This window comes from Pseudophryne corroboree, chromosome 6 (genome assembly GCF_028390025.1).
Source record: "Pseudophryne corroboree isolate aPseCor3 chromosome 6, aPseCor3.hap2, whole genome shotgun sequence".
Classification (NCBI taxonomy): domain Eukaryota; kingdom Metazoa; phylum Chordata; class Amphibia; order Anura; family Myobatrachidae; genus Pseudophryne; species Pseudophryne corroboree.
In genome coordinates this window covers 455,179,780-455,205,366 of record NC_086449.1, presented here as the reverse complement: position 1 = coordinate 455,205,366, position 25,587 = coordinate 455,179,780, and the positions used below count along the sequence as shown (strand labels likewise).

The following is a 25,587-nucleotide window of genomic DNA, read 5'->3' as shown; positions in this document are numbered from 1 at the left end:
CTGCCCTGCGGTTGACCTAAAGTGACGTCACCGCTGAGCAGAAAGTTCCCAGCATTGGTTACAATGGAGCGCATAGGCGCTACATTGTAACACTGCCGTGTGCCGCCTGTCACTCAGTACAGGAGCACACAGCCGATCAGGAGAGTGCTACAACGTGGCGCTCCCTGATTGGCTGAAGAAACCCACTTAGACATCAGTCAGAGTGGGTTTCTGGCATTCGTGGAAAGGAGTCCCATGTGAAAACATGGGGCCCCTTTCAGTTCGTGGCTCGGCTTTCCGTTTTCTTATTTTATGCAAGTACGTGGATTACCCCTGGATTTCCCGAGGAGCCTGGACCCCTGGATCTCGTGAGTATAATTTCTTCAACAGGTACCCCTTGGATTCTACTGGAGAAGAGGACCGACCTGCGTGGGAACTTAAGGTAAGTATGTATGTATGTGTGTATGTATGTAATAAAATTATACTTTCACGGTGTGTGTGTCTTGTCTTTTTTTGGGTATTTTTTTAGTAGTAGTACTACAGGTACCAGCAGGCCCGTTTTTCCGTCGCATGCTGGTACTTGTGGTTCTCCAAGTACCAGCATGCGGGGGAGGCTTGCTGGGCCTTGTAGTACTGCTACTAAAAACAATATCTTTTCTTTTACAACAAAGGCTATCAGCCTCCCCATCCGCAGCCCATTGGATGGGGGGGGACAGCCTCGGGCTTCACCCCTGGCCCTTGGGTGGCTGGGGGGGGGGGACCCCTTGATTGAAGGGGTCCCCACTCCCCCAGGGTACCCCGGCCAGGAGTGACTAGTTGGATTTTTGATGCCACGGCCGCAGGGCACTATATAAAAGTGACCCCCGGCTGTGGCATTATCTGTCCAGCTAGTGGAGCCCGGTGCTGGTTTTAAAAATACGGGGGACCCCTACTCTTTTTGTCCCCCGTATTTTTGGAACCAGGACCAGGCGCAGAGCCCGATGCTGGTTGCTTAAATATGGGGGAACCCCTGTCAATTTTTTCCCCATATTTCTGCAACCAGGATCGGCTCAAAGAGCCCGAGGCTGGTTATGCTTAGGAGGGGGGACCCCACGCAATTTTTTTTAATAAAATAACAACTTTCCCACCCCTTCCCACTGTTATACATGCACGGATCTCATGGATCCGTGCATGCCTATCCAATCACGAATAAAAAAAGCAGGTCTGTTTTTTTTTAGCACTTTTTTACGAGTTGTAATTTTTCACGGCAGTGTTTGTTCTTTTTTTGCTTTGCACTTCTTAGTAAATGACCGAGATTCATACTTAAACAGCCGCGTTTTGACCGATGGTGTATTCATTCGTAATTTTTTACCTGAACTTGCAAAAAATTACGAATGCCCTCATCACTGCCGTGATTATTGCTTAGTAAATTACCGAGATGACACTTTGATGAAAAAACGGCATCTCGGTCAAAATCGGGAGCTTAGTAAATTTACCCCTTTGACTCTGGGTGTGCACTGGCTCCTCCCTCTATGCCCCTCCTCCAGACCTCAGTTTGATACTGTGCCCAGTGGAGACTGGGTGCATTTCAGGAGCTCTCCTGAGTTTCCTCTAAGAAAGCATTTTTGTTAGGTTTTTTATTTTCAGGGAGCCTGCTGGCAACAGACTCCCTGCATCGAGGGACTGAGGAGAGAGAAACAGACCCACTTCTCTGAGATCAGGGCTCTGTTTCTTAGGCTACTGGACACCATTAGCTCCAGAGGGATCGGTACGCAGGTCTCACCCTCGCCGTCCGTCCCAGAGCCGCGCCGCCTACCTCCTCGCAGAGCCGGAAGAAAGAAGCTGGGTGAGTATGTGAGGAAAAGACCCATCTGAGGCGGCAGAAGACACTTGAATCTTCACTGAGGTAACGCACAGCACTGCAGCTGTGCGCCATTGCTCCCCTTCACCTCACACACTCCGGTCACTGTAAAGGTGCAGGGCGCAGGGGGGGGCGCCCTGGGCAGCAATATAAACCTCTCTTATGGCACAGATGTATATATACATGTACAGCTGGGCACTGTACATGTATAAAAAGAGTCCCCGCCATGTATTGAAAAAATTGAGCGGGACAGAAGCCCTCAGCACTCACCAGCGCCATTTTTTCTCCACAGCACCACTGAGAGGAAGCTCCCCGGACTCTCCCCTGCTTGACACACGGTGACAGAGGGTTTTAAAGTAGAGGGGGGGCACATAATTGGCGCAGATACATAAAACAACGCTGCTGGGTAAACATTAATTTACTGTGTTATTCCTGGGTCATATAGCGCTGGGGTGTGTGCTGGCATACTCTCTGTCTCTCCAAAGGGCCTGATGGGGAACCTGTCTTCAGAAAAGAGCTTCCCTGTGTATGTGTGGTGTGTCGGTATGTGTGTGTCGACATGTCTGAGGTTGAGGGCTCACCTAAGGAGGAGGTGGAGTTTATGAATGTTAGGTCTCCGTCGGCGGTGCCGACGCCGGACTGGATGGATATGTGGAATGTTTTAAGTGCAAATGTTAATTTATTGCACAAAAGGCTAGACAAAGCCGAAGCTGGGGCACAGTCAGGGAGTCAACCCATGCCTGTCCCTATGTCGCCGGGACCTTCGGGGTCTCAGAAGCGCCCACTATCCCAAATAGTTGACACAGATACCGACACGGATTCGGACTCCAGTGTCAATTACGATGATACAAAATTACAGCCAAAGGTGGCTAAAGGTATTCGATATATGATTATCGCAATAAAAGATGTGTTGCATATCACTGAGGAAACCCCTGTCCCTGACACGAGGGTACACATGTATAAAGGAAAGAAACCTGAGGTCTCCTTTCCTTCCTCACATGAGCTGAATGAAGTATGTGAAAAAGCGTGGGAAACTCCAGACAAAAAACTGCAGATTCCCAAAAGGATCCTAACAGCGTATCCTTTCCCGTCGCAGGACAGGATACGGTGGGAATCCTCCCCTAGGGTGGACAAGGCCTTGACGCGCTTATCAAAAAAGATAGCGCTTCCATCCCAAGATACGGCTACCCTCAAGGATCCTGCTGACCGCAAGCAGGAGGTTACCCTGAAGTCCATTTACACACATTCTGGTACGTTACTCAGACCGGCTAGTGCGTCGGCCTGGGTTTGTAGTGCTGTAGCAGCTTGGACAGATTCCTTATCAACGGATATTGAGACTCTTGATAAGGATACCATTTTATTGACCCTAGGGCATATAAAAGATGCGGTCTTGTATATGAGGGATGCTCAAAGAGACATTAGTTTACTGGGTTCCAGGATAAACGCTATGTCTATTTCTGCTAGGCGTGTCTTATGGACCCGACAGTGGACTGGTGATGCCGACTCCAAGAGACATATGGAGTTGTTGCCTTACAAGGGTGAGGAATTGTTTGGAGAGGGACTCTCGGATCTCGTCTCCACGGCTACGGCAGGTAAATCAAATTTTTTGCCATATATTCCCTCACAATCTAAGAAAGCGCCTCATTATCAAATGCAGTCCTTTCGTTCCAATAAAAGCAAGAGAGCACGTGGATCGTCCTTTCTTGCCAGAGGTAAGGGCAGAGGGAAAAAGCTGCATAACACAGCTAGTTCCCAGGAACAGAAGTCCTCCCCGGCCTCTGCAAAATCCACCGCATGACGCTGGGGCTCCCCTGAGGGAGTCAGCTCCTGTGGGGGCACGTCTTCGACTGTTCAGCCACGTCTGGGTCCACTCACAGGTGGATCCATGGGCAATAGAAATAGTTTCCCAGGGTTACAAGCTGTAATTCGAAGAAGTGCCTCCTCGCCGGTTTTTCAAATCGGCCCTACCAAAACAACCCCTGGAAAGGGAGATAGTGTTACATGCGATTCACAAATTGTGTCTTCAGCAAGTGGGAGGTTCCCCTGCTTCAAAGAGGGCAGGGGTACTACTCAACTCTGTTTGTGGTTCCGAAACGGACGGTTCGGTCAGACCCATTTTAAATTTAAAATCCCTGAACCTTTACTTAAAACGGTTCAAGTACAAGATGGAATCGCTCAGGGTGGTCTTCGCCAGCCTAGAAGGGGGAGATTTTTTGGTATCTCTGGACATAAAGGATGCATACCTGCATGTCCCCATATATCCTCCTCATCAGGCGTACCTGAGATTTGCGGTACAGGATTGTCATTACCAATTTCAGACGTTGCCGTTTGGGCTTTCCACGGCCCCGAGAATTTTCACCAAGGTAATGGCGGAAATGATGGTGCTCCTGCGCAAGCAAGGTGTCACGATTATCCCATACTTGGACGATCTCCTCATAAAAGCGAGATCACGGGAGAAGTTGCTGAACAGCGTATCACTTTTACTGAATGTGTTACAGCGACACGGCTGGATTCTCAATATTCCAAAGTCGCAGCTGAATCCTACAACTCGTCTGCCCTTCTTTGGTATGATTCTGGACACAGACCAGAAAAGGGTTTTTCTTCCGACGGAAAAAGCGCAGGAACTCATGACTCTAGTCATGAACCTGTTGAAACCAAAACAAGGGTCAGTACATCATTGCACTCAAGTTCTGGGAAAGATGGTGGCAACATACGAAGCCATTCCATACGGCAGATTCCATGCAAGGATCTTCCAATGGGACCTATTGGACAAATGGTCCGGGTCGCATCTGCAATTGCATCAGCGGATCACCCTGTCCCCCAGGGCCAGAGTATCTCTCCTGTGGTGGCTAAACAGTGCTCACCTTCTAGAGGGCCGCAGGTTCGGCATTCAGGACTGGATCCTGGTGACCACGGACGCGAGCCTCCGAGGTTGGGGAGCAGTCACACAGGGAAGAAATTTCCAAGGACTTTGGACCAGTCAATAGACTTGCCTTCACATCAACATCCTGGAACTAAGGGCCATATACAACGCCCTACGTCAAGTGGAGATCTTACTTCGCAATCGACCAGTTCTGATCCAGTCAGACAACATCACCGCAGTAGCTCATGTAAACCACCAAGGCGGCACAAGGAGCAGAGTGGCAATGGCGGAAGCCACCAGATTTCTTCGCTGGGCGGAGAATCATGTAAGCGCTCTGTCAGCAGTGTTCATTCCGAGAGTGGACAACTGGAAAGCAGACTTCCTCAGCAGACACGATCTGCATCCGGGAGAGTGGGGACTTCATCAGGAAGTCTTCGCGCAGATTGCAAGTCAGTGGGGACTACCCCAAATATACATGACGGCATCCCGTCTCAACAAAAAGCTACAAAGGTATTGCGCCAGGTCAAGAGACCCTCAGGCGGTAGCTGTGGACGCCATAGTGACACCGTGGGTGTTTCAGTCGGTATATGTGTTTCTCTGACGTCCTAGTGGATGCTGGGTACTCCGTAAGGACCATGGGGAATAGACAGGCTCCGCAGGAGACTGGGCACTCTTAAAAGAAAGATTAGGTACTATATCTGGTGTGCACTGGCTCCTCCCTCTATGCCCCTCCTCCAGACCCCAGTTAGAATCTGTGCCCGGCCAGAGCTGGATGCACCTAGTGGGCTCTCCTGAGCTTACTAGAAAAGAAAGTATTTGTTAGGTTTTTTATTTTCAGTGAGATCTGCTGGCAACAGACTCACTGCTACAAGGGACTGAGGGGAGAGAAGCAAACCTACCTGCTTGCAGCTAGCTTGTGCTTCTAAGGCTACTGGACACCATTAGCTCCAGGGGGATCGAACACAGGGCCCGACCTCAATCGTCCGTTCCCGGAGCCGCGCCGCCGTCCCCCTTGCAGAGCCAGAAGACGGAAGATTCCAGGAGAAAATCGGCGGCTGAAGACTCCGGTCTTCAATAAGGTAGCGCACAGCACTGCAGCTGTGCGCCATTGCTCCCACAGCACACCACACGCTCCGGTCACTGGTGGGTGCAGGGCGCTGGGGGGGGGGGGGGGGCCCTGGGCTGCAATATGTATACCTTTGTTGGCAAAATGCACATAATACAGTTATAAACTGTATATGTGCCTAATCCCCCGCCATAAATATTATTAAAAAAGCGGGAGAAGCCCGCCGCTGAAGGGGCGGGGCTATCTTCCTCAGCACAGCCAGCGCCATTTTCTCTTCACAGCTCCGCTGGAAGGACGCTCCCCAGGCTCTCCCCTGCAGTATACACTACGGAAAGGGTAAAAAAGAGAGGGGGGGGCACATAAATTTAGGCGCAAAAGGTGATATAAGCAGCTATTGGGGGAAAATTCACTGTGTATTAGTGTAAATCCCTCTGTTATATAGCGCTCTGGTGTGTGCTGGCATACTCTCTCTCTCTGTCTCCCCAAAGGACTTTGTGGGGTCCTGTCCTCAGTCAGAGCATTCCCTGTGTGCGGTGTGTCGGTACGGCTGTGTCGACATGTTTGATGAGGACGCTTACGTGGAGGCGGAGCAGGAGCCGATAAGTGTGATGTCGCCCCCTGCGGGGCCGACACCAGAGTGGATGGATATGTGGAAGGTATTAACCGACAGTGTCAACTCCTTGCATAAAAGGTTCGATGACGTAACAGCTTTGGGACAGCCGGCATCTCAGCCCGCGCCTGCCCAAGCGTCTCAGAGGCCATCAGGGGCTCAAAAACGCCCGCTACCTCAAATGGCAGACACAGATGTCGACACGGAGTCTGACTCCAGTGTCGACGAGGATGAGACAAATGTACAATCCACAAGGGCCATCCGATGCATGATTACGGCAATGAAAAATGTGTTGCACATTTCTGACATTAACCCGGTTACCACTAAAAAGGGTATTATGTTTGGGGAGAAAAAGCAGCCAGTGACTTTTCCCCCATCTGATGAGTTAAATGAATTGTGTGAAGAAGCGTGGTGTTCCCCAGATAAGAAATTAGTGATTTCTAAGCGGTTACTAATGGCGTACCCTTTCCCGCCAACGGACAGGTTGCGTTGGGAAACATCCCCTAGGGTGGACAAGGCGCTCACACGCTTATCAAAAAAGGTGGCACTGCCGTCTCAGGATACGGCCGCCTTAAAGGAGCCTGCAGATAGAAAGCAGGAGGCTATCCTGAAGTCTGTGTATACACACTCAGGTACTATACTGAGACCTGCTATTGCTTCAGCATGGATGTGTAGTGCTGCAGCAGCATGGTCTGATTCCCTGTCAGATAACATTGATTCCCTTGACAGGGATACGATTTTGCTAACCATAGAGCATATTAAAGACGTAGTCTTATATATGAGGGATGCATAGAGGGACATTTGCCGGCTGGCATCTAGAATTAATGCAATGTCCATTTCTGCCAGGAGAGTATTATGGACTCGGCAGTGGACAGGTGATGCTGATTCTAAAAGGCACATGGAAGTTTTGCCTTATAAGGGTGAGGAATTGTTTGGGGACGGTCTCTCGGACCTCGTATCCACAGCAACAGCTGGGAAGTCGACTTTTTTGCCTCAGGTTCCCTCACAGCCTAAGAAAGCACCGTATTATCAAGTACAGTCCTTTCGGCCTCAGAAAGGCAAGCGGGTCAGAGGCGCGTCCTTTCTGCCCAGAGGCAGGGGTAGAGGGAAAAAGCTGCACCAGACGGCCAGTTCCCAGGAACAAAAATCCTCCCCTGCTTCCACTAAGTCCACCGCATGACGCTGGGGCTCCACAGGTGGAGCCAGGTGCGGTGGGGGCCCGTCTCCGGAACTTCAGCGACCAGTGGGTTCGCTCACAGGTGGATCTCTGGGTTCTACAAGTGGTATCTCAGGGATACAAGCTGGAGTTCGAGACGTCTCCCCCTCGCCGTTACCTCAAATCAGCCTTGCCAGCTACTCCCAAGGAAAGGGAGGTAGTACTGGCGGCAATTCACAAGCTGTACCTCCAGCAGGTGATAATCAAGGTTCCCCTCCTTCAACAGGGACGGGGTTACTATTCCACAATGTTTGTGGTACCGAAACCAGACGGTTCGGTAAGACCCATTCTAAATTTGAAATCCTTGAACACTTATATAAGGAAGTTCAAGTTCAAAATGGAATCGCTCAGGGCGGTTATTGCAAGCCTGGAAGAGGGGGATTTTATGGTATCACTGGACATCAAGGATGCTTACCTACAGGTCCCCATTTACCCACCTCACCAGGAGTACCTCCGGTTTGTGGTACAGGACTGCCATTACCAATTCCAGACGTTGCCGTTTGGTCTGTCCACGGCACAGAGGGTATTTACCAAGGTAATGGCCGAAATGATGATACTCCTTCGAAAGAAGGGAGTTATAATCCCGTACTTGGACGATCTCCTTATAAAGGCAAGGTCCAAGGAGCAGTTGTTGGTCGGAGTAGCACTATCTCAGGAAGTGCTACAACAGCACGGCTGGATTCTGAATATCCCAAAGTCGCAGCTGGTTCCTACGACGCGTCTGCTGTTCTTGGGCATGATTCTGGACACAGAACAGAAGAAGGTGTTTCTCCCGGAGGAGAAGGCCAAGGAGTTGTCATCTCTGGTCAGAGACCTCCTGAAACCAAAACAGGTGTCGGTGCATCACTGCACGCGAGTCCTGGGAAAGATGGTAGCTTCTTACGAAGCAATTCCCTTCGGCAGGTTCCATGCAAGGATCTTTCAGTGGGATCTGTTAGACAAGTGGTCCGGATCGCATCTTCAGATGCATCGGCTGATCACCCTGTCCCCGAGGGCCAGGGTGTCTCTGCTGTGGTGGCTGCAGAGTGCTCATCTTCTCGAGGGCCGCAGATTCGGCATTCAGGACTGGGTCCTGGTGACCACGGATGCCAGCCTCCGAGGTTGGGGGGCAGTCACTCAGGGAAGAAACTTCCAAAGACAATGGTCGAGTCAGGAGACTTCCCTACACATAAATATTCTGGAACTATGGGCCATTTACAATGCCCTAAGTCAAGCAGAACCCCTGCTTCAAAACCAGCCGGTGCTGATTCAGTCAGACAACATCACGGCTGTCACCCATGTAAACCGACAGGGCGGCACAAGAAGCAGGATGGCGATGGCAGAAGCCACAAGAATTCTCCGATGGGCAGAGAATCACGTGATAGCACTGTCAGCAGTGTTCATTCCGGGAGTGGACAACTGGGAAGCAGACTTCCTCAGCAGGCACGACCTCCACCCGGGAGAGTGGGGACTTCATCCAGAAGTCTTCCAGCTGATTGTAAATCGTTGGGAAAGGCCACAGGTGGACATGATGGCGTCCCGCCTCAACAAAAAGCTAAAAAGATATTGCGCCAGGTCAAGGGACCCTCAGGCGATAGCTGTGGACGCTCTAGTGACACCGTGGGTGTACCAGTCGGTTTATGTGTTCCCTCCTCTTCCTCTCATACCAAAGGTACTGAGGATAATAAGAAAGAGAGGAGTAAGAACTATACTCATCGTTCCGGATTGGCCAAGAAGAACTTGGAACCCTGAACTACAAGAAATTATTTCAGAGGACCCTTGGCCTCTGCCGCTCCGACAGGACCTGCTACAGCAGTAGTCTGCGGCTACTCGGGACTTGGAGGATTCTAAGTTGCTGGACGTGGTCAGGGCCCTGAAAATCTATGTATCCAGAACGGCTAGAGTCAGAAAAACTGACTCGCTGTTTATCCTGCATGCACCCAACAAGCTGGGTGCTCCTGCTTCAAAGCAGACTATTGCTCGCTGGATCTGTAGCACGATTCAACTTGCACATTCTGCGGCTGGACTGCCGCATCCTAAATCAGTAAAAGCCCATTCCACGAGGAAGGTGGGCTCTTATTGGGCGGCTGCCCGAGGGGTCTCGGCTTTACAACTTTGCCGAGCTGCTACTTGGTCGGGATCAAACACTTTTGCAAAATTCTACAAGTTTGATACCCTGGCTGAGGAGGACCTTGAGTTTGCTCATTCGGTGCTGCAGAGTCATCCGCACTCTCCCGCCCGTTTGGGAGCTTTGGTATAATCCCCATGGTCCTTACGGAGTACCCAGCATCCACTAGGACGTCAGAGAAAATAAGAATTTACTCACCGGTAATTCTATTTCTCGTAGTCCGTAGTGGATGCTGGGAGCCCGTCCCAAGTGCGGACTTTCTGCAATACTTGTATATAGTTATTGCTTAACTATAGGGTTATTGTTCTGAGCCATCTGTTGAATGAGGCTCAGTTGTTGTTCATACTGTTAACTGGGTATAGTTATCACAAGTTGTACGGTGTGATTGGTGTAGCTGGTATGAGTCTTACCCTGGATTCAAAAATCCTTTCCTAGTAATGTCAGCTCTTCCGGGCACAGTTTCCCTAACTGAGGTCTGGAGTAGGGGCATAGAGGGAGGAGCCAGTGCACACCAGATATAGTACCTAATCTTTCTTTTAAGAGTGCCCAGTCTCCTGCGGAGCGCGTCTATTCCCCATGGTCCTTACGGAGTACCCAGCATCCACTACGGACTACGAGAAATAGAATTACCGGTGAGTAAATTCTTATTTTCCTCCTCTCATACCCAAGGTGTTGAGGATAATAAGAAAAAGAGGAGTGAGAACAATTCTCATTGTTCCAGATTGGCCACGAAGGACCTGGTATCCGGATCTGCAAGAAATGCTCACAGAAGATCCGTGGCCTCTTCCTCTAAGGCAGGACCTACAAATGTGTGAATACAGTTGGAGAATATTCTCAAACTATATAACCTGGCGCTATATATAGTAGTATTCAAAAAGATAGTTGTGAACTATGGAGCCGCTGAGCAAGAACAGTTGATTAGACTGAAATAAAATATGGTGCGAAACAGAAAGAAGGGATGCTCTGCGCTCCAAGAATCACTTAGGATTAATCAATTAATTAATTAATTAATTTAATTAAGTGCAGTCTAGCCGGGAGAATGATTGACTCAATGCAACTCACTTTAAAAATGAATTTCTTTATATCAGAATATTGTGTGAAACAGACACACAGCTTAAAAAAGCAATTGATACATATAAAGCAGGTTAAAAAGAAACAAAAGTTGCAACTTCTTACATGCACAATAGGAAATAGTACTCACTGTCTCAAGAATGTGCTAATTGAGACAGCATGTAATGGAACTGAGTTAAAATTAAGACAAGGACAAAGCTCTCTCTAAAATAAATGATTACTAATTAAACCACTGGCATCCCAGTGTAACATTGAATCATAAAGCTCCACACTGATTATAAAATTATTTGAGGCATACAAGCCGTGATAGTTACCACCGTGCTGGTTCCTGAATATTGCTACAGGGTCCTGTGTGCAAATGCACGTGGTAAGTAGAAATGATGTATTTGTTGCCTCTGGAAATGAATGTAGAGCAAACCCACTGGTAATGAAAACTCGATGTTATGAAGGCCGTCAGTCATCAGCGGGATGTAGTTACATGAAAAAGCCTCACAGCGGAGGACGTCATCCGTTTGGCTGGCGGCAGCGGTGTGTGACAGTATACCCGCAATTGCCCAGCGCTGTCTCAGCCTTACAGCGGGGGTCTGTAAGTGTCCGGCTCCCGGAGATAGTGTCCAGAAATCAGCTGTGCAATAGATGATTGTGGTGATCGTACCTCACTGCGGAGGTTTAGCTGAGGTAGACTGGATGGCTGGGGTGTAAATGAGCAAGGAAGTGCGGGAATAATGAAAATGGAGAGCTGGTCCGTGCTGCTGTGCTGTTCATTCAAACGAACTCAATTGTGAAAAGGGGCGTCAACGCGTTTCGTCTCCTAGCAACCGGAGACTTCCTCAAGACGAGAGTGGGGACTTCATCAGGAAGTCTTCGCGCAGATTGCAAGTCGGTGGGGACTACCCCAAATAGACATGATGGCATCCCGTCTCAACAAAAAGCTACAAAGGTATTGCGCCAGGTCAAGAAACCCTCAGGCGGTATCTGTGGATGCCCTAGTGACACCGTGGGTGTTCCAGTCGGTATATGTGTTTCCTCCTCTTTGTCACAACTGAGGGCCTGAGCTGACGGGAGGCAGCCTCAGTTGTAGGGGCTGAGATGTACCGGAACCTGGGAGGTTGTATCAGACCCCTGGACATGTAAGTAACATGAATAATAACTGCCCGAAGGCGTGACCATGACAACTTAGATAAAAGTCAATGATGTTTATTATGACAACTCCGCATCACAGCAGCAATAAAAGAAAACGTAAAAGTCAGCAAAGAATAAATACAGTTCCTGAGTACTACAGCATGGCAGGAGCCACAGGGCACTGGTAGTGTGAGATAGTTCTTATGATCTTCTAGATGGAAAGTCCTTACCAGGCCCGGCTGTAGCAATGGAGATAACCCAGGATTGTACCAGCTGGTGTTCCAGGAAGAGCTGGTTGCTGAAGGTAAAAACAGCTGCTGTGGATACTGGCTGGAACCAGACTGTTGTTAGCACGGAGTGGATACTGGCTGGAACCAGTTAAATAATAAATGAACTTTGGGAGCGATGAAATGTGAACTGAAATGTAGAACTTGAGAGCGGAGAAATAATAATTCCGGTGGAGAGTGGTAAAGTGTAGAAAGGACACCGGCCCTTTAAGGGAAGCTGTATTCTGCTGGAAGCTGAGGCTGGAAGCAGGTAGTGTTGTAGCTGGAAACAGATGAATCCACAATGGATTGGAGAGTCAGGCTACACCGCAGGTGGAATGCTGGTGCGGGTCTCTATGGTGGAAGTCTTGAGACAGGAGCTGGAACCTGGAAGACAATCATAGAAGAGAGACAAACAGGAACTAGGTTTGACAACCAAAGCACTGACGTCTTCCTTGCTCAGGCACAGCTTACTTATACCTGCAGCAAGGAAGGGGTTGGCTAGGCAATTATGTAAATCAACAATACAAACAGCAGATTGGTGGAAATGATCAGATGACAGAATCCAAGATGGCTGCGCCCATGCAGACACTTGGAGGGAAGTTTGGTTTGTAATCCATGTGGTCTGGGAAACAGTAATGGCGGCGCCGGCCACCGGAGACAGGAGACGCCAGGCTGATAGATGCACATTTAACCACGCGGGCACAGCGGAGGCCGCGGCTGATGAAAACACCACTCTGACACTCTGCATGTGGAAACTCAGGAACAGCGGAATCTGGTCCTGGAACGCTGAGCCCGCCTTAGGAGGCATCTGAAGGGTAAGTAATGGCGTCCAGATACCCGGATCGTGACAGCACCCCCCCCTTTAGGAGTGGCCCCAGGACACTTCTTAGGCTTTAAAGGAAACTTTGCGTGGAAATTTCGGACCAAGGCAGGAGCATAGACGTCAGAAGCATTGGTCCAAGAGCGTTCTTCAGGACCATAGCCCTTCCAGTCAATGAGATACTGAAGTTGACCGTAACGGTGACGTGAGTCCAGGATCTTGGCCACTTCATACTCAACGCCTCGTTGAGTTTGGACTTTCGGAGTTGGTGGAAGTGAGGAATGAAACCGATTCAAGATTAGCGGTTTCAACAGGGAAACATGGAATGTCCTGGGTATTTTTAAGAAGGGAGGTAACTGGAGTCTGTAAGCAACAGGATTGATGACTTGATCAATTTTAAAAGGACCGATGTAGCGAGGTGCAAACTTCATACTGGGAACTCTTAACCTCAAATTCTTCGTGGATAACCATACCCGATCACCCACCTTGAGAGCAGGAACTGCTCGACGCTTCTTATCCGCAAACTTCTTGTACCTGAACGATGCCTTGAGCAGAGCTGATCGTACGCTCTTCCAGATATTGGCAAACTGATGCAAGGTGATATCCACTGCGGGAACAGAAGTTGCTGGAAGCGGTTGGAACTCAGGGACTTTAGGGTGGAATCCAAAGTTGGTGAAGAATGGTGTTGAAGAAGATGAAGAATGATACTGGTTGTTATGACAGAACTCGGCCCAGGGAAGTAATTGAACCCAGTCATCTTGAGAGGAGGACACATAGATGCGGAGGAAGGCCTCCAAGTCCTGATTCACCCTCTCAGTTTGACCATTGGTCTGAGGATGGTAAGCCGTGGAAAACTTTAACTTGACTTGGAGGACTTGACATAAACTTCGCCAGAATTTGGCTGTGAATTGAACTCCTCGATCTGAGATAATTTCTTCTGGAAGACCGTGGAGTCGGAAGATCTCTTGTATGAATACTTGAGCCAACTTGGAAGCTGACGGAAGACCGGTGAGAGGAATGAAGTGTGCCATCTTGGTGAACCGGTCAACTACCACCCAGATGGTATTGAACTTGTTGCACATGGGCAAATCTGTAATAAAATCCATCGACAAATGGGTCCATGGTCGACGGGGAACAGATAGTGGAACCAGTTGCCCCGCAGGCGACTGGCGGGATACTTTATGTTGAGCACACTTTGGGCAAGATGCAATAAACTCCAAAACGTCCTTTTTCAGAGTTGGCCACCAATAGGACCTAGAGATAAACTCCAGGGTTTTTTGGATACCTGTATGTCCGGCAAAACGGGAAGCATGGGCCCAATGCATGAGCTTCTTCCTTAGTGTCGGCTTCACAAAACTTCTCCCTGATGGGGGCGTAGAGTCCATCCCTACCGTGGAGAATGCCAACGGATTTATAATAGGATGCTTGTCTGAAGACTCTGACTCATTTTCTTGCTCCCATGAGCGGGAAAGGGCATCGGCCTTGCGATTCTGAGAGCCCGGACAGAACTGGAGTTTAAAGTCGAACCTGGAAAAGAAAAGTGCCCATCTGGCCTGACGAGGGTTGAGACATTGTGCGCCTTTTAGATATAGAAGGTTCTTGTGGTCTGTAAGGATGGTGATTGAATGAGAAGCTCCCTCCAACAGATATCTCCACTCCTCCAGAGCGAGCTTGATGGCTAGCAACTCCTGGTCGCCAATGGCATAGTTGCGCTCCGCTGGGGAGAACTTCCGTGAGAAGAAACTGCAAGGATGTAAATGACCATCTTTAGCCCTCTGAGATAACACCGCTCCTACTCCAACGGAGGAGGCATCCACCTCTAAGATGAAAGGAGAGTCGACGTCAGGCTGTTTCAGGACAGGTGCAGAGATGAACCTCTGTTTTAAAAGATGAAAAGCTTGCATGGCTTCTTCAGACCACTTGGACGGGTTAGCACCCTTCTTGGTGAAAGCAGTAATAGGCGCCACAATGGTGGAAAAGTCTCGTATAAACTTTCGGTAATAATTGGCGAACCCTAAGAACCTCTGGACCCCTTTGAGGGTTAAGGGTACTGGCCAATTCTGGATTGCTTGTAGTTTCTCAGGATCCATCTCTAGTCCGGAACCGGACACAATGTACCCTAGAAACGGAATGGACTTGACTTCAAAGACGCATTTCTCTAATTTGCAGTAGAGATGATTGACACGGAGACGGGACAGAACCTCCTTTACCCAGAAACGATGTTCCTCTAAATTGTTGGCAAAAATGAGGATATCATCTAGATAGACCACGACATGACGGTATAGAATGTCTCTGAAGATCTCATTGACGAAATGCTGGAAGACAGCTGGAGCATTGCTCAATCCGAAGGGCATGACGAGGTACTCATAATGTCCGTCACGGGTGTTAAATGCGGTCTTCCACTCGTCACCCTCACGGATCCGGATGAAATTGTATGCACCTCTCAGGTCCAGCTTTGTAAAGATGGTAGCTCCGCTAACTCTGTCAAAGAGCTCAGTAATCAGGGGTAAAGGATAGCGGTTCTTGATGGTAATGTCGTTCAAACCTCTGTAGTCGATGCACGGCCGCAGACCACCATCTTTCTTCTTTACAAAAAAGAAGCCTGCGCCGGCTGGAGAAGAAGAAGGTCGAATGAACCCCTTTGCTAGGTTCTCTTTTATGTATTCCTCCATAGAATGCGTCTCGGGGAGAGACAACGGATAAGTTCGGCCTCGAGGTGGAACCTTCCCTGGAACGAGATCAATCGGGCAGTCCCATTCTCTATGAGGGGGAAGGATATCAGCAGAAGCTTTACTGAACACATCCGTGAAATCTTGATATGGAGGAGGTGGAACATCAGACGACCTGGGGGAGGAGGAACAGACAGGCAACACTTTAAACAAACATGTCTTAGTACAGGAGGAACCCCATGCCAGGATTTGCGTAGTCGTCCAATCAATTGTAGGATTGTGAAGACGGAGCCATGGAAGGCCCAGGACCACAGGATGTGTGGCTCTTGGAATCACTAAAAGTGAAATAAGTTCGGAATGAAGAACTCCCACTCTCAGACGAACTGGTAGAGTCCTTAGAGAAATAACTGTATCAAAAATTTTACTGCCATCCACAGCAGTTAAGGAAAAGGACGAAGGAAGTCTCTCGGTGGGTAGGGACCACCGTTTAACATAGGCTTCGGTAATAAAGTTCCCAGCTGCTCCGGAATCCAGGAGGGCAATGACGTTCTGATAACGTTGAGCAACTTGAAGCGAGACTGGGAGGTTACAATCTTGAGGAGATGGAGAGGAGATCATTACTCCTAGCCGGCCCTCTCCTTGGCGAGCTAGGATTTGGAGTTTCCCGGACGTTTGGGACAGGCATTAATGGTGTGAGACGGAGCTGCACAGTACAAACAGAGAAACTCGGAGAGACGTCTTCGGCGCTCAGCAGGAGTTAAACGGGAACGGCCAATTTGCATGGGTTCATCTTTAGTTGGTGACAGTTGGCGAGGAGGAGGAGCAGAAGATTTTGGAGCAGATGATCTTCCACGCTCAGTTGCTCTCTCTCTGAAACGTAAGTCAACTTTCGTACAAAGTGAGATTAACTCATCTAACTTGGAGGGTAAGTCTCTGGTAGCTAACTCATCTTTAATACGCTCGGATAAACCATGCCAGAATGCAGCATACAGGGCCTCGTCGTTTCATGCCAGTTCGGATGCCAGGATCTGGAACTGTATAAGATATTGTCCTACAGTACGTGATCCCTGGCGTAAACGGAGAATCTCAGACGAAGCTGAAGTTACCCGGCCTGGCTCGTCGAAGATGCGCCTGAATGTTGACACGAATGCAGTGTAAGAAGATAGCAGGGTGTCGGACCTCTCCCATAACGGTGATGCCCAATCGAGGGCTGAGCCACTGAGAAGAGAAATAATGTAGGCAATTTTTGTACGGTCACTGGGGAAATTGCCAGGTTGTAGCTCAAACTGAATCTCACACTGGTTGAGAAATCCCCTGCAGAATCTTGGAGATCCGTCAAATTTTGCTGGCGTTGGAAGATGAAGACGTGGAGCAGGAATGGGTAAGGTGGGTGGGGTTATAGCTGGAGTCACTGTGGTTGACGCACCAGACGCGCCTGATCCACGGAGAGTGGTCTGAATCCCATCCAGCCGAGTAGAGAGATCCTGGAGACAGCGGATGATGTGGCCCTGTGCAGCCTCCTGATGTTCTAGTCGGGCTGCCAGTTCTTGCATCGGCCTGGCCGCTTGATCCTGGTCTCCGGCTGGATTCATTAGGTCAGTGCTTACTGTCACAACTGAGGGCCTGAGCTGACGGGAGGCAGCCTCAGTTGTAGGGGCTGAGATGTACCGGAACCTGGGAGGTTGTATCAGACCCCTGGACATGTAAGTAACATGAATAATAACTGCCCGAAGGCGTGACCATGACAACTTAGATAAAAGTCAATGATGTTTATTATGACAACTCCGCATCACAGCAGCAATAAAAGAAAACGTAAAAGTCAGCAAAGAATAAATACAGTTCCTGAGTACTACAGCATGGCAGGAGCCACAGGGCACTGGTAGTGTGAGATAGTTCTTATGATCTTCTAGATGGAAAGTCCTTACCAGGCCCGGCTGTAGCAATGGAGATAACCCAGGATTGTACCAGCTGGTGTTCCAGGAAGAGCTGGTTGCTGAAGGTAAAACAGCTGCTGTGGATACTGGCTGGAACCAGACTGTTGTTAGCACGGAGTGGATACTGGCTGGAACCAGTTAAATAATAAATGAACTTTGGGAGCGATGAAATGTGAACTGAAATGTAGAACTTGAGAGCGGAGAAATAATAATTCCGGTGGAGAGTGGTAAAGTGTAGAAAGGACACCGGCCCTTTAAGGGAAGCTGTATTCTGCTGGAAGCTGAGGCTGGAAGCAGGTAGTGTTGTAGCTGGAAACAGATGAATCCACAATGGATTGGAGAGTCAGGCTACACCGCAGGTGGAATGCTGGTGCGGGTCTCTATGGTGGAAGTCTTGAGACAGGAGCTGGAACCTGGAAGACAATCATAGAAGAGAGACAAACAGGAACTAGGTTTGACAACCAAAGCACTGACGTCTTCCTTGCTCAGGCACAGCTTACTTATACCTGCAGCAAGGAAGGGGTTGGCTAGGCAATTATGTAAATCAACAATACAAACAGCAGATTGGTGGAAATGATCAGATGACAGAATCCAAGATGGCTGCGCCCATGCAGACACTTGGAGGGAAGTTTGGTTTGTAATCCATGTGGTCTGGGAAACAGTAATGGCGGCGCCGGCCACCGGAGACAGGAGACGCCAGGCTGATAGATGCACATTTAACCACGCGGGCACAGCGGAGGCCGCGGCTGATGAAAACACCACTCTGACACTCTGCATGTGGAAACTCAGGAACAGCGGAATCTGGTCCTGGAACGCTGAGCCCGCCTTAGGAGGCATCTGAAGGGTAAGTAATGGCGTCCAGATACCCGGATCGTGACACTCTTCCTCTCATACCCAAGGTGTTGAGGATAATAAGAAAAAGAGGAGTGAGAACAATTCTCATTGTTCCAGATTGGCCACGAAGGACCTGGTATCCGGATCTGCAAGAAATGCTCACAGAAGATCCGTGGCCTCTTCCTCTAAGGCAGGACCTGTTACAACAAGGTCCCTGTCTGTTCCAAGACTTACCGCGGTTGCGTTTGACGGCATGGCGGTTGAACGCCGGATCCTAGCGGAAAAAGGTATTCCAGATGAGGTCATTCCTACGCTAATAAAGGCTAGGAAGGACGTGACGTCTAAACATTATCACCGAATATGGCGAAAATATGTTGCTTGGTGTGAGGCCAGGAATGCTCCTACGGAAGAATTCCATCTAGGCCGTTTTCTTCACTTCCTACAAACTGGAGTGAATTTGGGCCTAAAATTAGGCTCCATTAAGGTTCAGATTTCGGCCTTATCCATTTTCTTTCAAAAGGAATTGGCCTCTTTACCTGAAGTACAGACTTTTGTGTAGGGAGTACTGCACATTCAGCCTCCTTTTGTACCTCCGGTGGCGCCTTGGGACCTTAATGTGGTGTTCAGTTTCCTTAAGTCACATTGGTTTGAACCACTTAAAACAGTGGAGTTGAAATATCTCACTTGGAAGGTGGTCATGTTGTTAGCCTTGGCTTCGGCTAGGCGAGTTTCGGAATTGGCGGCTTTAAAAGCCCCTATCTGGTTTTCCATATGGATAGAGCGGAGTTGCGGACCCATCCTCAATTCCTACCTAAGGTGGTCTCATCCTTTCATATGAACCAACCTATTGTCGTGCCTGTGGCTACACGTGACTTGGAGGATTCCGAGTCCCTTGATGTGGTCAGGGCTTTGAAAATTTATGTGGCCAGAACGGCTAGAGTCAGGAAGACAGAAGCACTGTTTTTCCTGTATGCAGCCAACAAGGTTGGCGCTCCCGCTTCAAAGCAGACTATTGCTCGCTGGATCTGTAACACGATTCAGCAGGCGCATTCTACGGCAGGATTGTCGTTACCGAAATCGGTTAAGGCCCATTCCACTAGGAAGGTGGGCTCGTCTTGGGCGGCTGCCCGAGGGGTCTCGGCACTACAGCTGTGCCGAGCTGCTACTTGGTCGGGGTTAAACACCTTTGCAAAGTTCTATAAGTTTGATACCCTGGCTGAGGAGGACCTCCTGTTTGCTCAATCGGTGCTGCAGAGTCATCCGCACTCTCCCGCCCGTTTGGGAGCTTTGGTATAATCCCCATGGTCCTTACGGAGTCCCAGCATCCTCTAGGACGTTAGAGAAAATAAGATTTTAAACCTACCGGTAAATCTTTTTCTCGTAGTCCGTAGAGGATGCTGGGTGCCCGTCCCAAGTGCGGACTACTTCTGCAAGACTTGTATATAGTTATTGCTTTCATAAGGGTTATGTTATAGTTTCATCGGTTTTGGGCCGATGATATGTTGTTCTTCATACTGTTAACTAGATAATATATCACAAGTTATACGGTGTGATTGGTGTGGCTGGTATGAGTCTTGCCCTTGGATTACAAAAATCCTTTCCTTGTACTGTCCGTCTCCTCTGGGCACAGTTTCTCTAACTGAGGTCTGGAGGAGGGGCATAGAGGGAGGAGCCAGTGCACACCCAGAGTCAAAGTCTTTCTTAAAGTGCCCATGTCTCCTGCGGTGCCCGTCTATCCCCATGGTCCTTACGGAGTCCCAGCATCCTCTACGGACTACGAGAAAAAGATTTACCGGTAGGTTTAAAATCTTATTTTTTCATTCAGAATGATGGATTTCTTGACTTTCTCCCCATTAGCATTTTCATGAAGTTTTGCTCTTACTTTTGATGCTGATCCTGCTGGTACAGGCTGTGCTCACAAACATCACTGCCATCCAGTGTGTGCATTACAAATCACAAATGATAATGCAGGGTTCATCCTGGAATGTGTCACAGTTGGACAAGTCTGATTACAGAAATAATGACGTGAGTGCCATATGAAATACACAATATTTACAGTTGAAATCCATAATTTAAAATAAGAAGACCTCATAATTAGAGGAGTAATTTACTGTGACATGACTTAATTCACCAACTGGGGAACTATAAGCTAGGTCACAGGTCTTCAACCTGTGGCCCTCCAGCTGTTGTAGAACTACACATCCCAGCATACCCTGCCACAGTTTTGCTATTAAGGCATGCTAAACTGAGGCAGGGCACGCTGGGATGTGTAGTTCCACAGCTGCTAGAGGGCCGCAGGTCGAAGACCCATGTGCTAGGTCATGTAATATATATAAACAAATGGGAAAAGCCTTTGGTTTGCTGATATTTTAATTCCCTCCCCATTTATAATCAGTTTTTTCATGCAATATTCATATTGTTTTTATCTTAATTTACAAAACATTCAGACAGTCTGTAAATATCATGATTAAATAAATATTATGGTAGGTAAAGGGTTGGTGCTTTTTTAAATGTTTTCAGAAGTTAAAAGAAACATTATGTAAATGTGTGAAAGGAAGAGGTTGAATAATGCAGGAGGTAATGCTAATGATGTGTCTGCATTGTCTTGTTAAATTCTGGGTATAGAAAGTGCATACTGTAATCCATTCATAAAAGACAATGATGACCCTACCAAACACACTTTGAAACCTGTGTTGAGGCTTTATTACAAGTATAACCAATACATTATGTGTTTCTGAATGTGCCTAACACAAAATGAATATTATTACAAATAATCCCAATATTCTACTGACCCCTTTACAATCCATAATTTCTCCAAAGCCTCCTCTAATATACTTTGATACTCTAACCTGAACTCTAGCGATCTCATTTATACTAATATAATTGCCCATTTTAGTTTATCCATTCCAGCATTCTCCTAAACTTCCTCCCAAGTTACGTGAGAAATGGATTACTAAGTAATGCCTTTGGCGCTAGCTATGAGCTGCTTGACTAAAAAGCTGCTAATATACCGGGGTTAGTTAGGCCCCACAACTAGAACAACACAAAATAAAAATTAGCGCTAGAAAACTGGATATTAAATTTATCACAATTTTAATAAATTGATTTAAAAAATGGTACTGTTGCAACAGATTAGTAAAACACAATATATATGATTGAATTAGGGCATATCTTAGCACTGCAGATAATGAAAAGTTCCATAAACTTTATATATTGCAAGTTTTTTGCCGGTACTTAAATGAAACAGTTCATCCCCAGGAATGCTGCCACAGTCCAGGAACAAATGTAAGCGAATGGAATATTACCAACTGCTGTTGGAGGTGACCTTACGTAGCTTGGTTCAAGATGCTGCTTGGTCCAATTAATTGCTCAGGTCCATTGGTGCAGGTATCCAATTCGCAGATGAAAGGATGCCTATATCAGACTTCCAGGCTTTTAATATTTTCTCCACGCAATATCTGATTTCAATAATGCATCTACCAAGTCCGGATCCTTAAACCTCTTCCTCTGATTCTCTTTAATAAGCTCCGCATCCCCACCCTTGTCCTCACGAAACAAATCTAGATCTAAAACCATAGCGTAAAGAGAAGTAGGGACTGCAGACAAATCCTACGTGAATGTGGCTCCAACCCGCCGGTGATTAATGAGTGTGCCTCCCAAGTTATCATGAATCATATTAGAAAGTGTTAACTTACCCGAACAATAATTTTATTTATTTTTTTAATATAAATTTTATTTGTGAGAAGACATGGATATAAATGAAAATGACAAAAGACCTATGCAGAGGCCATTGAAAACATGAACAAACAGCGTACATCAAAGCCCGATTGGGATGTATTAGTAGGCCATTTGGGCACAGATCTCAAGATAAATCAAAACTAAGAACTAATAAAAGATTTGTAGGTAATACCTCTCAAAGTCTATCTCATTTTTTTTCCTATAGTATTTAAAAAACCCAAAAACCATTTGGAGTAAAGGAGTCACTAGAGAAACTAAAATTCAGAGTGACAATAACAGTTAGAGAAAGAAGAAAGGAAAGAGAAGACCAGAGAAAGGAGTAGATAGAGAGTAGGGGAGGTAAAGGGATGGGAGGGAACAGTCCGACAGGTCATCCCAAGTCCCAATCGAAAAAAACCCAAGAGAATTGGACATATTAATCTGGTTCAATATACTCTAGATGTTACTCTATCACTTTAAGTAAAGGCGAGAGGGGTGTTAAAGAATAAGGACCATGGGCTCCACACCTTTATAATCCGAACAATAATTGAAATAACTTTTCTAAATATATTAAAAACATTTATGCATCTGGAAAGTTTCCATCTATAACTAATAAAATCATTACAATCCTCCTAATAATACTTCCTCTAGTCAGTTCTGACAGCATTAACCAGATCAAGAGAAAATGGGGAGGACTGCAAGCCTGTCGCTCTGCAAATTTTGTAACCAGTCAGATCACTAGTTACCTTGCTCCGAATATCACTATAACATGGAAACCAGCAGAGTGACAATATAATTATGCCCAGGGGTGGAAACCCTGTTATTTTATCGCTGATGAAGGGCTGTAGGGCAAAAATAAGACATTAAAATAGAAATTGGACTGCCCAACCTTTTCAAAGAATTAACTCTCTATGGAGACCTCTCCGGCTATAAGGTTAACAACGACAAATCAGAAGCGCTCCCCCTACATATCCCAACTGACACACTGACTCTTCTTAAAACCAACTTCGCTTTCACTTGGCGTCATACCTCCATCAAATACTTAGGTATCCACATCACCAAATCTTATCACTCTCTATACGAAGCGAATTACCCGCCCTTATTTAAAGAGATATCTCAGGGTATTCTATCTTGGAAAAAGCATTTTATCTCTTGAATAGGCAGTATCAATGCTATCAAAATGAATGTTCTCCCCAAGATATTATATCTTTTCCAGACTCTCTCTGTCCCTGTTCCTCTCCGAATTCTAACACAAAAGAAAATATACTTCAATAGGCGCTGTGCAAGATTACATGCAACAAAGATTTGGTATGACCAAAATTAATGAACCAACTTCCCTTTAACAATATAAATGATGGTTTAATTCCTCCTTGTTTCTCTGTGGTCTTCTCTCTGGTCTTCCTCATCAAAGAACTCAGAGAGAAGGAGAAAACAACATCTAGTGCAATGATGTTTGATACAAATAAATTGAAGATTTGAGCGGGGGGTTTCACACTCACATTCCACAGATGTTATACAAGCGTATCTCTCACCAAATGGTGAGTATCTCTTGATAATTCAGTAGTTCACCACAAATCACAGGTAACACTTGATTGGAGATAATAAGTTGTAGAGATACCACCGATCCTCCAAATAAAAAAAGCAAATAATAGTGCAGATCCTTATTTAAAAAGGGATAACAATTTTAATAAAATGCACTCACAAACATAAATTTTCAAAGTCGCATATCTACCAACATGGGTATCCATAAACTAAATAGAAGTGACAATCAGTCCTGATAGATGATAAAATAGGCAAAGGATGGAGTCCGGATCAATCCATATGCTTGTCAGGAAAAGATGTCATCTACTGGCCTCGGTCCCGTTCGGTTAATCAGCAGCTTAACGCGTTTCAGACCCTCATGGGTCCTTCCTCAGAAGCATGCTGTCCTACTCATCTTTATCTCTATTTAAAGAAATCCTTAATTGATTCCCGTCCACCTCCCTTAGCGGCTCCCTCCCACGATCTTCGCGGGAAAACGGTATAGCGGAAGTGACGTACATCGGAAGTGACGTCTGGACCGGAAGTCGAGCCCGGCCGGAAACAGGAAGTACCCGCCGCTGTCATTGGATATGCATTCCACATGCGGGTCAGCGGTCTCACGGCCATAATTACTGTATCGGACCTGTCCTTCTGGATCAGATGCCACCAATATTACCTCAAAGAAAGAATATAAATATTAAAAACACAAAGAATATTAAAATAACATATAAATAAAAAACATAGCTGAGAGAATTATGTTAGTTTAGAAAATGTTTTAACTCGAAGTCCCCATTCCCCAAAATTCTGACATCCCTCCAGACACAACTTGGCAAATTCATCTGGAATGACAAGAAGTTGAGGTTACGCATGGAAACTCTTCAGAAGAGCTCTATAAGTGGTGGTCTCGGCCTTCCCTCCATCTCAAGATACTATCACTCCTCAGCTTTTAGCCAAATGGTTGCTTGGCACTCCTCACGATACCTGAAACGTTGGGTTGACTTGGAGAGTGACCTAGTTCAGGTTGATTCTATTTCTTGTCTCCCGTGGCTCCCTAGACCCCACAGGCCTAAAATCATCCAGTCAGTCCCGACGGTATCTCTCACACTATCGGTTTGTGACTTGCAATGTGGCAGGCTTTCCCTTCACACATCCCCCTCCCCGCTAACTCCTATCTGGAATAACCCCTCCTTCGCCCCAGGTCGTTCCTCTCATATGGCTTCCATTTGGTCTAAGGCAGGCATCACCTGCTTTCACCATATAATACATAATAACATACCTCACTTCTTCACAGACCTTCAAACAAAATACTCCCTCCCCACGTCCCCTTTCTACCAGTATCTTCAAATTCGAAATTTGGGCTTGTCCTCCACAAGGAAAGCGCCTCTTCCTACTGTCCCGACTCCAATGGAACGTCTCTGTATTTACAGCCCCTTGGATCGAGGCATTAATTCTATCCTGTATCAGTCCATTCTGACACCAGATTCTCCCCCCCCCCCCCCCCCCGCGCCTTACATGAAATTGCTTGGGAAACTGATTTGGGGACCTCCCTTGATGTCGACACATGGTACATGATACGGCTAAACATCTCTAAATGTTCTATCAGCGTCTCCGTTAAGGAGAACTCCTTAAAAATATACACGCACTGGTATCTCGTCCCAGAATGATTACACCAAATGTATCCCAACTCGTCTAACCTTTGCTGGCGCCATTGTGGCCAAATAGGCTCTCATTTTCATATTTGGTGGAGTTGCCCCAGGATCGCTCCCTTTTGGTCCTTGGCCCAAACTCTCATTAAGTCAGACATACCTGCCTGTCCCCCACTCTCCCCTGAGATGCTTCTCTTGTGTTCCCCAGCCTGCCGGCTATCTAGATCTGAAAACAAACTGATCCTTCATATAACATGTGCAGCTAAGCTCCAAATAGCTAAGTCCTGGAAACAATCCTCCCCC

General features: G+C 47.3%; 1 protein-coding gene and 1 long non-coding RNA gene across 9 annotated transcripts in view; one reads left to right on the top strand and one right to left on the bottom strand.

Moving 5' to 3' along the window:
- Window positions 1–25,587, top strand: part of MLC1 (modulator of VRAC current 1) — a 171,114-nt gene that overhangs the window by 140,964 nt on the left and 4,563 nt on the right. For 7 of the 8 annotated variants that reach the window (XM_063927139.1, XM_063927136.1, XM_063927137.1 and 4 more), the window contains one exon: window positions 20,258–20,425. The exons of the other annotated variant lie outside the window; for it this stretch is intronic. In XM_063927139.1, the coding sequence (XP_063783209.1) occupies window positions 20,258–20,425 (168 nt within the window). The remainder of the gene's footprint in view (window positions 1–20,257; window positions 20,426–25,587) is intronic. 8 annotated transcript variants of the gene reach the window in all.
- The window catches only part of LOC134932585 (uncharacterized), an 83,293-nt gene continuing 79,809 nt past the window's right edge, over window positions 22,104–25,587 (bottom strand). Inside the window, exon 4 of the long non-coding RNA XR_010179412.1 lies at window positions 22,104–24,314. This is a non-coding gene — a long non-coding RNA (uncharacterized LOC134932585). The remainder of the gene's footprint in view (window positions 24,315–25,587) is intronic.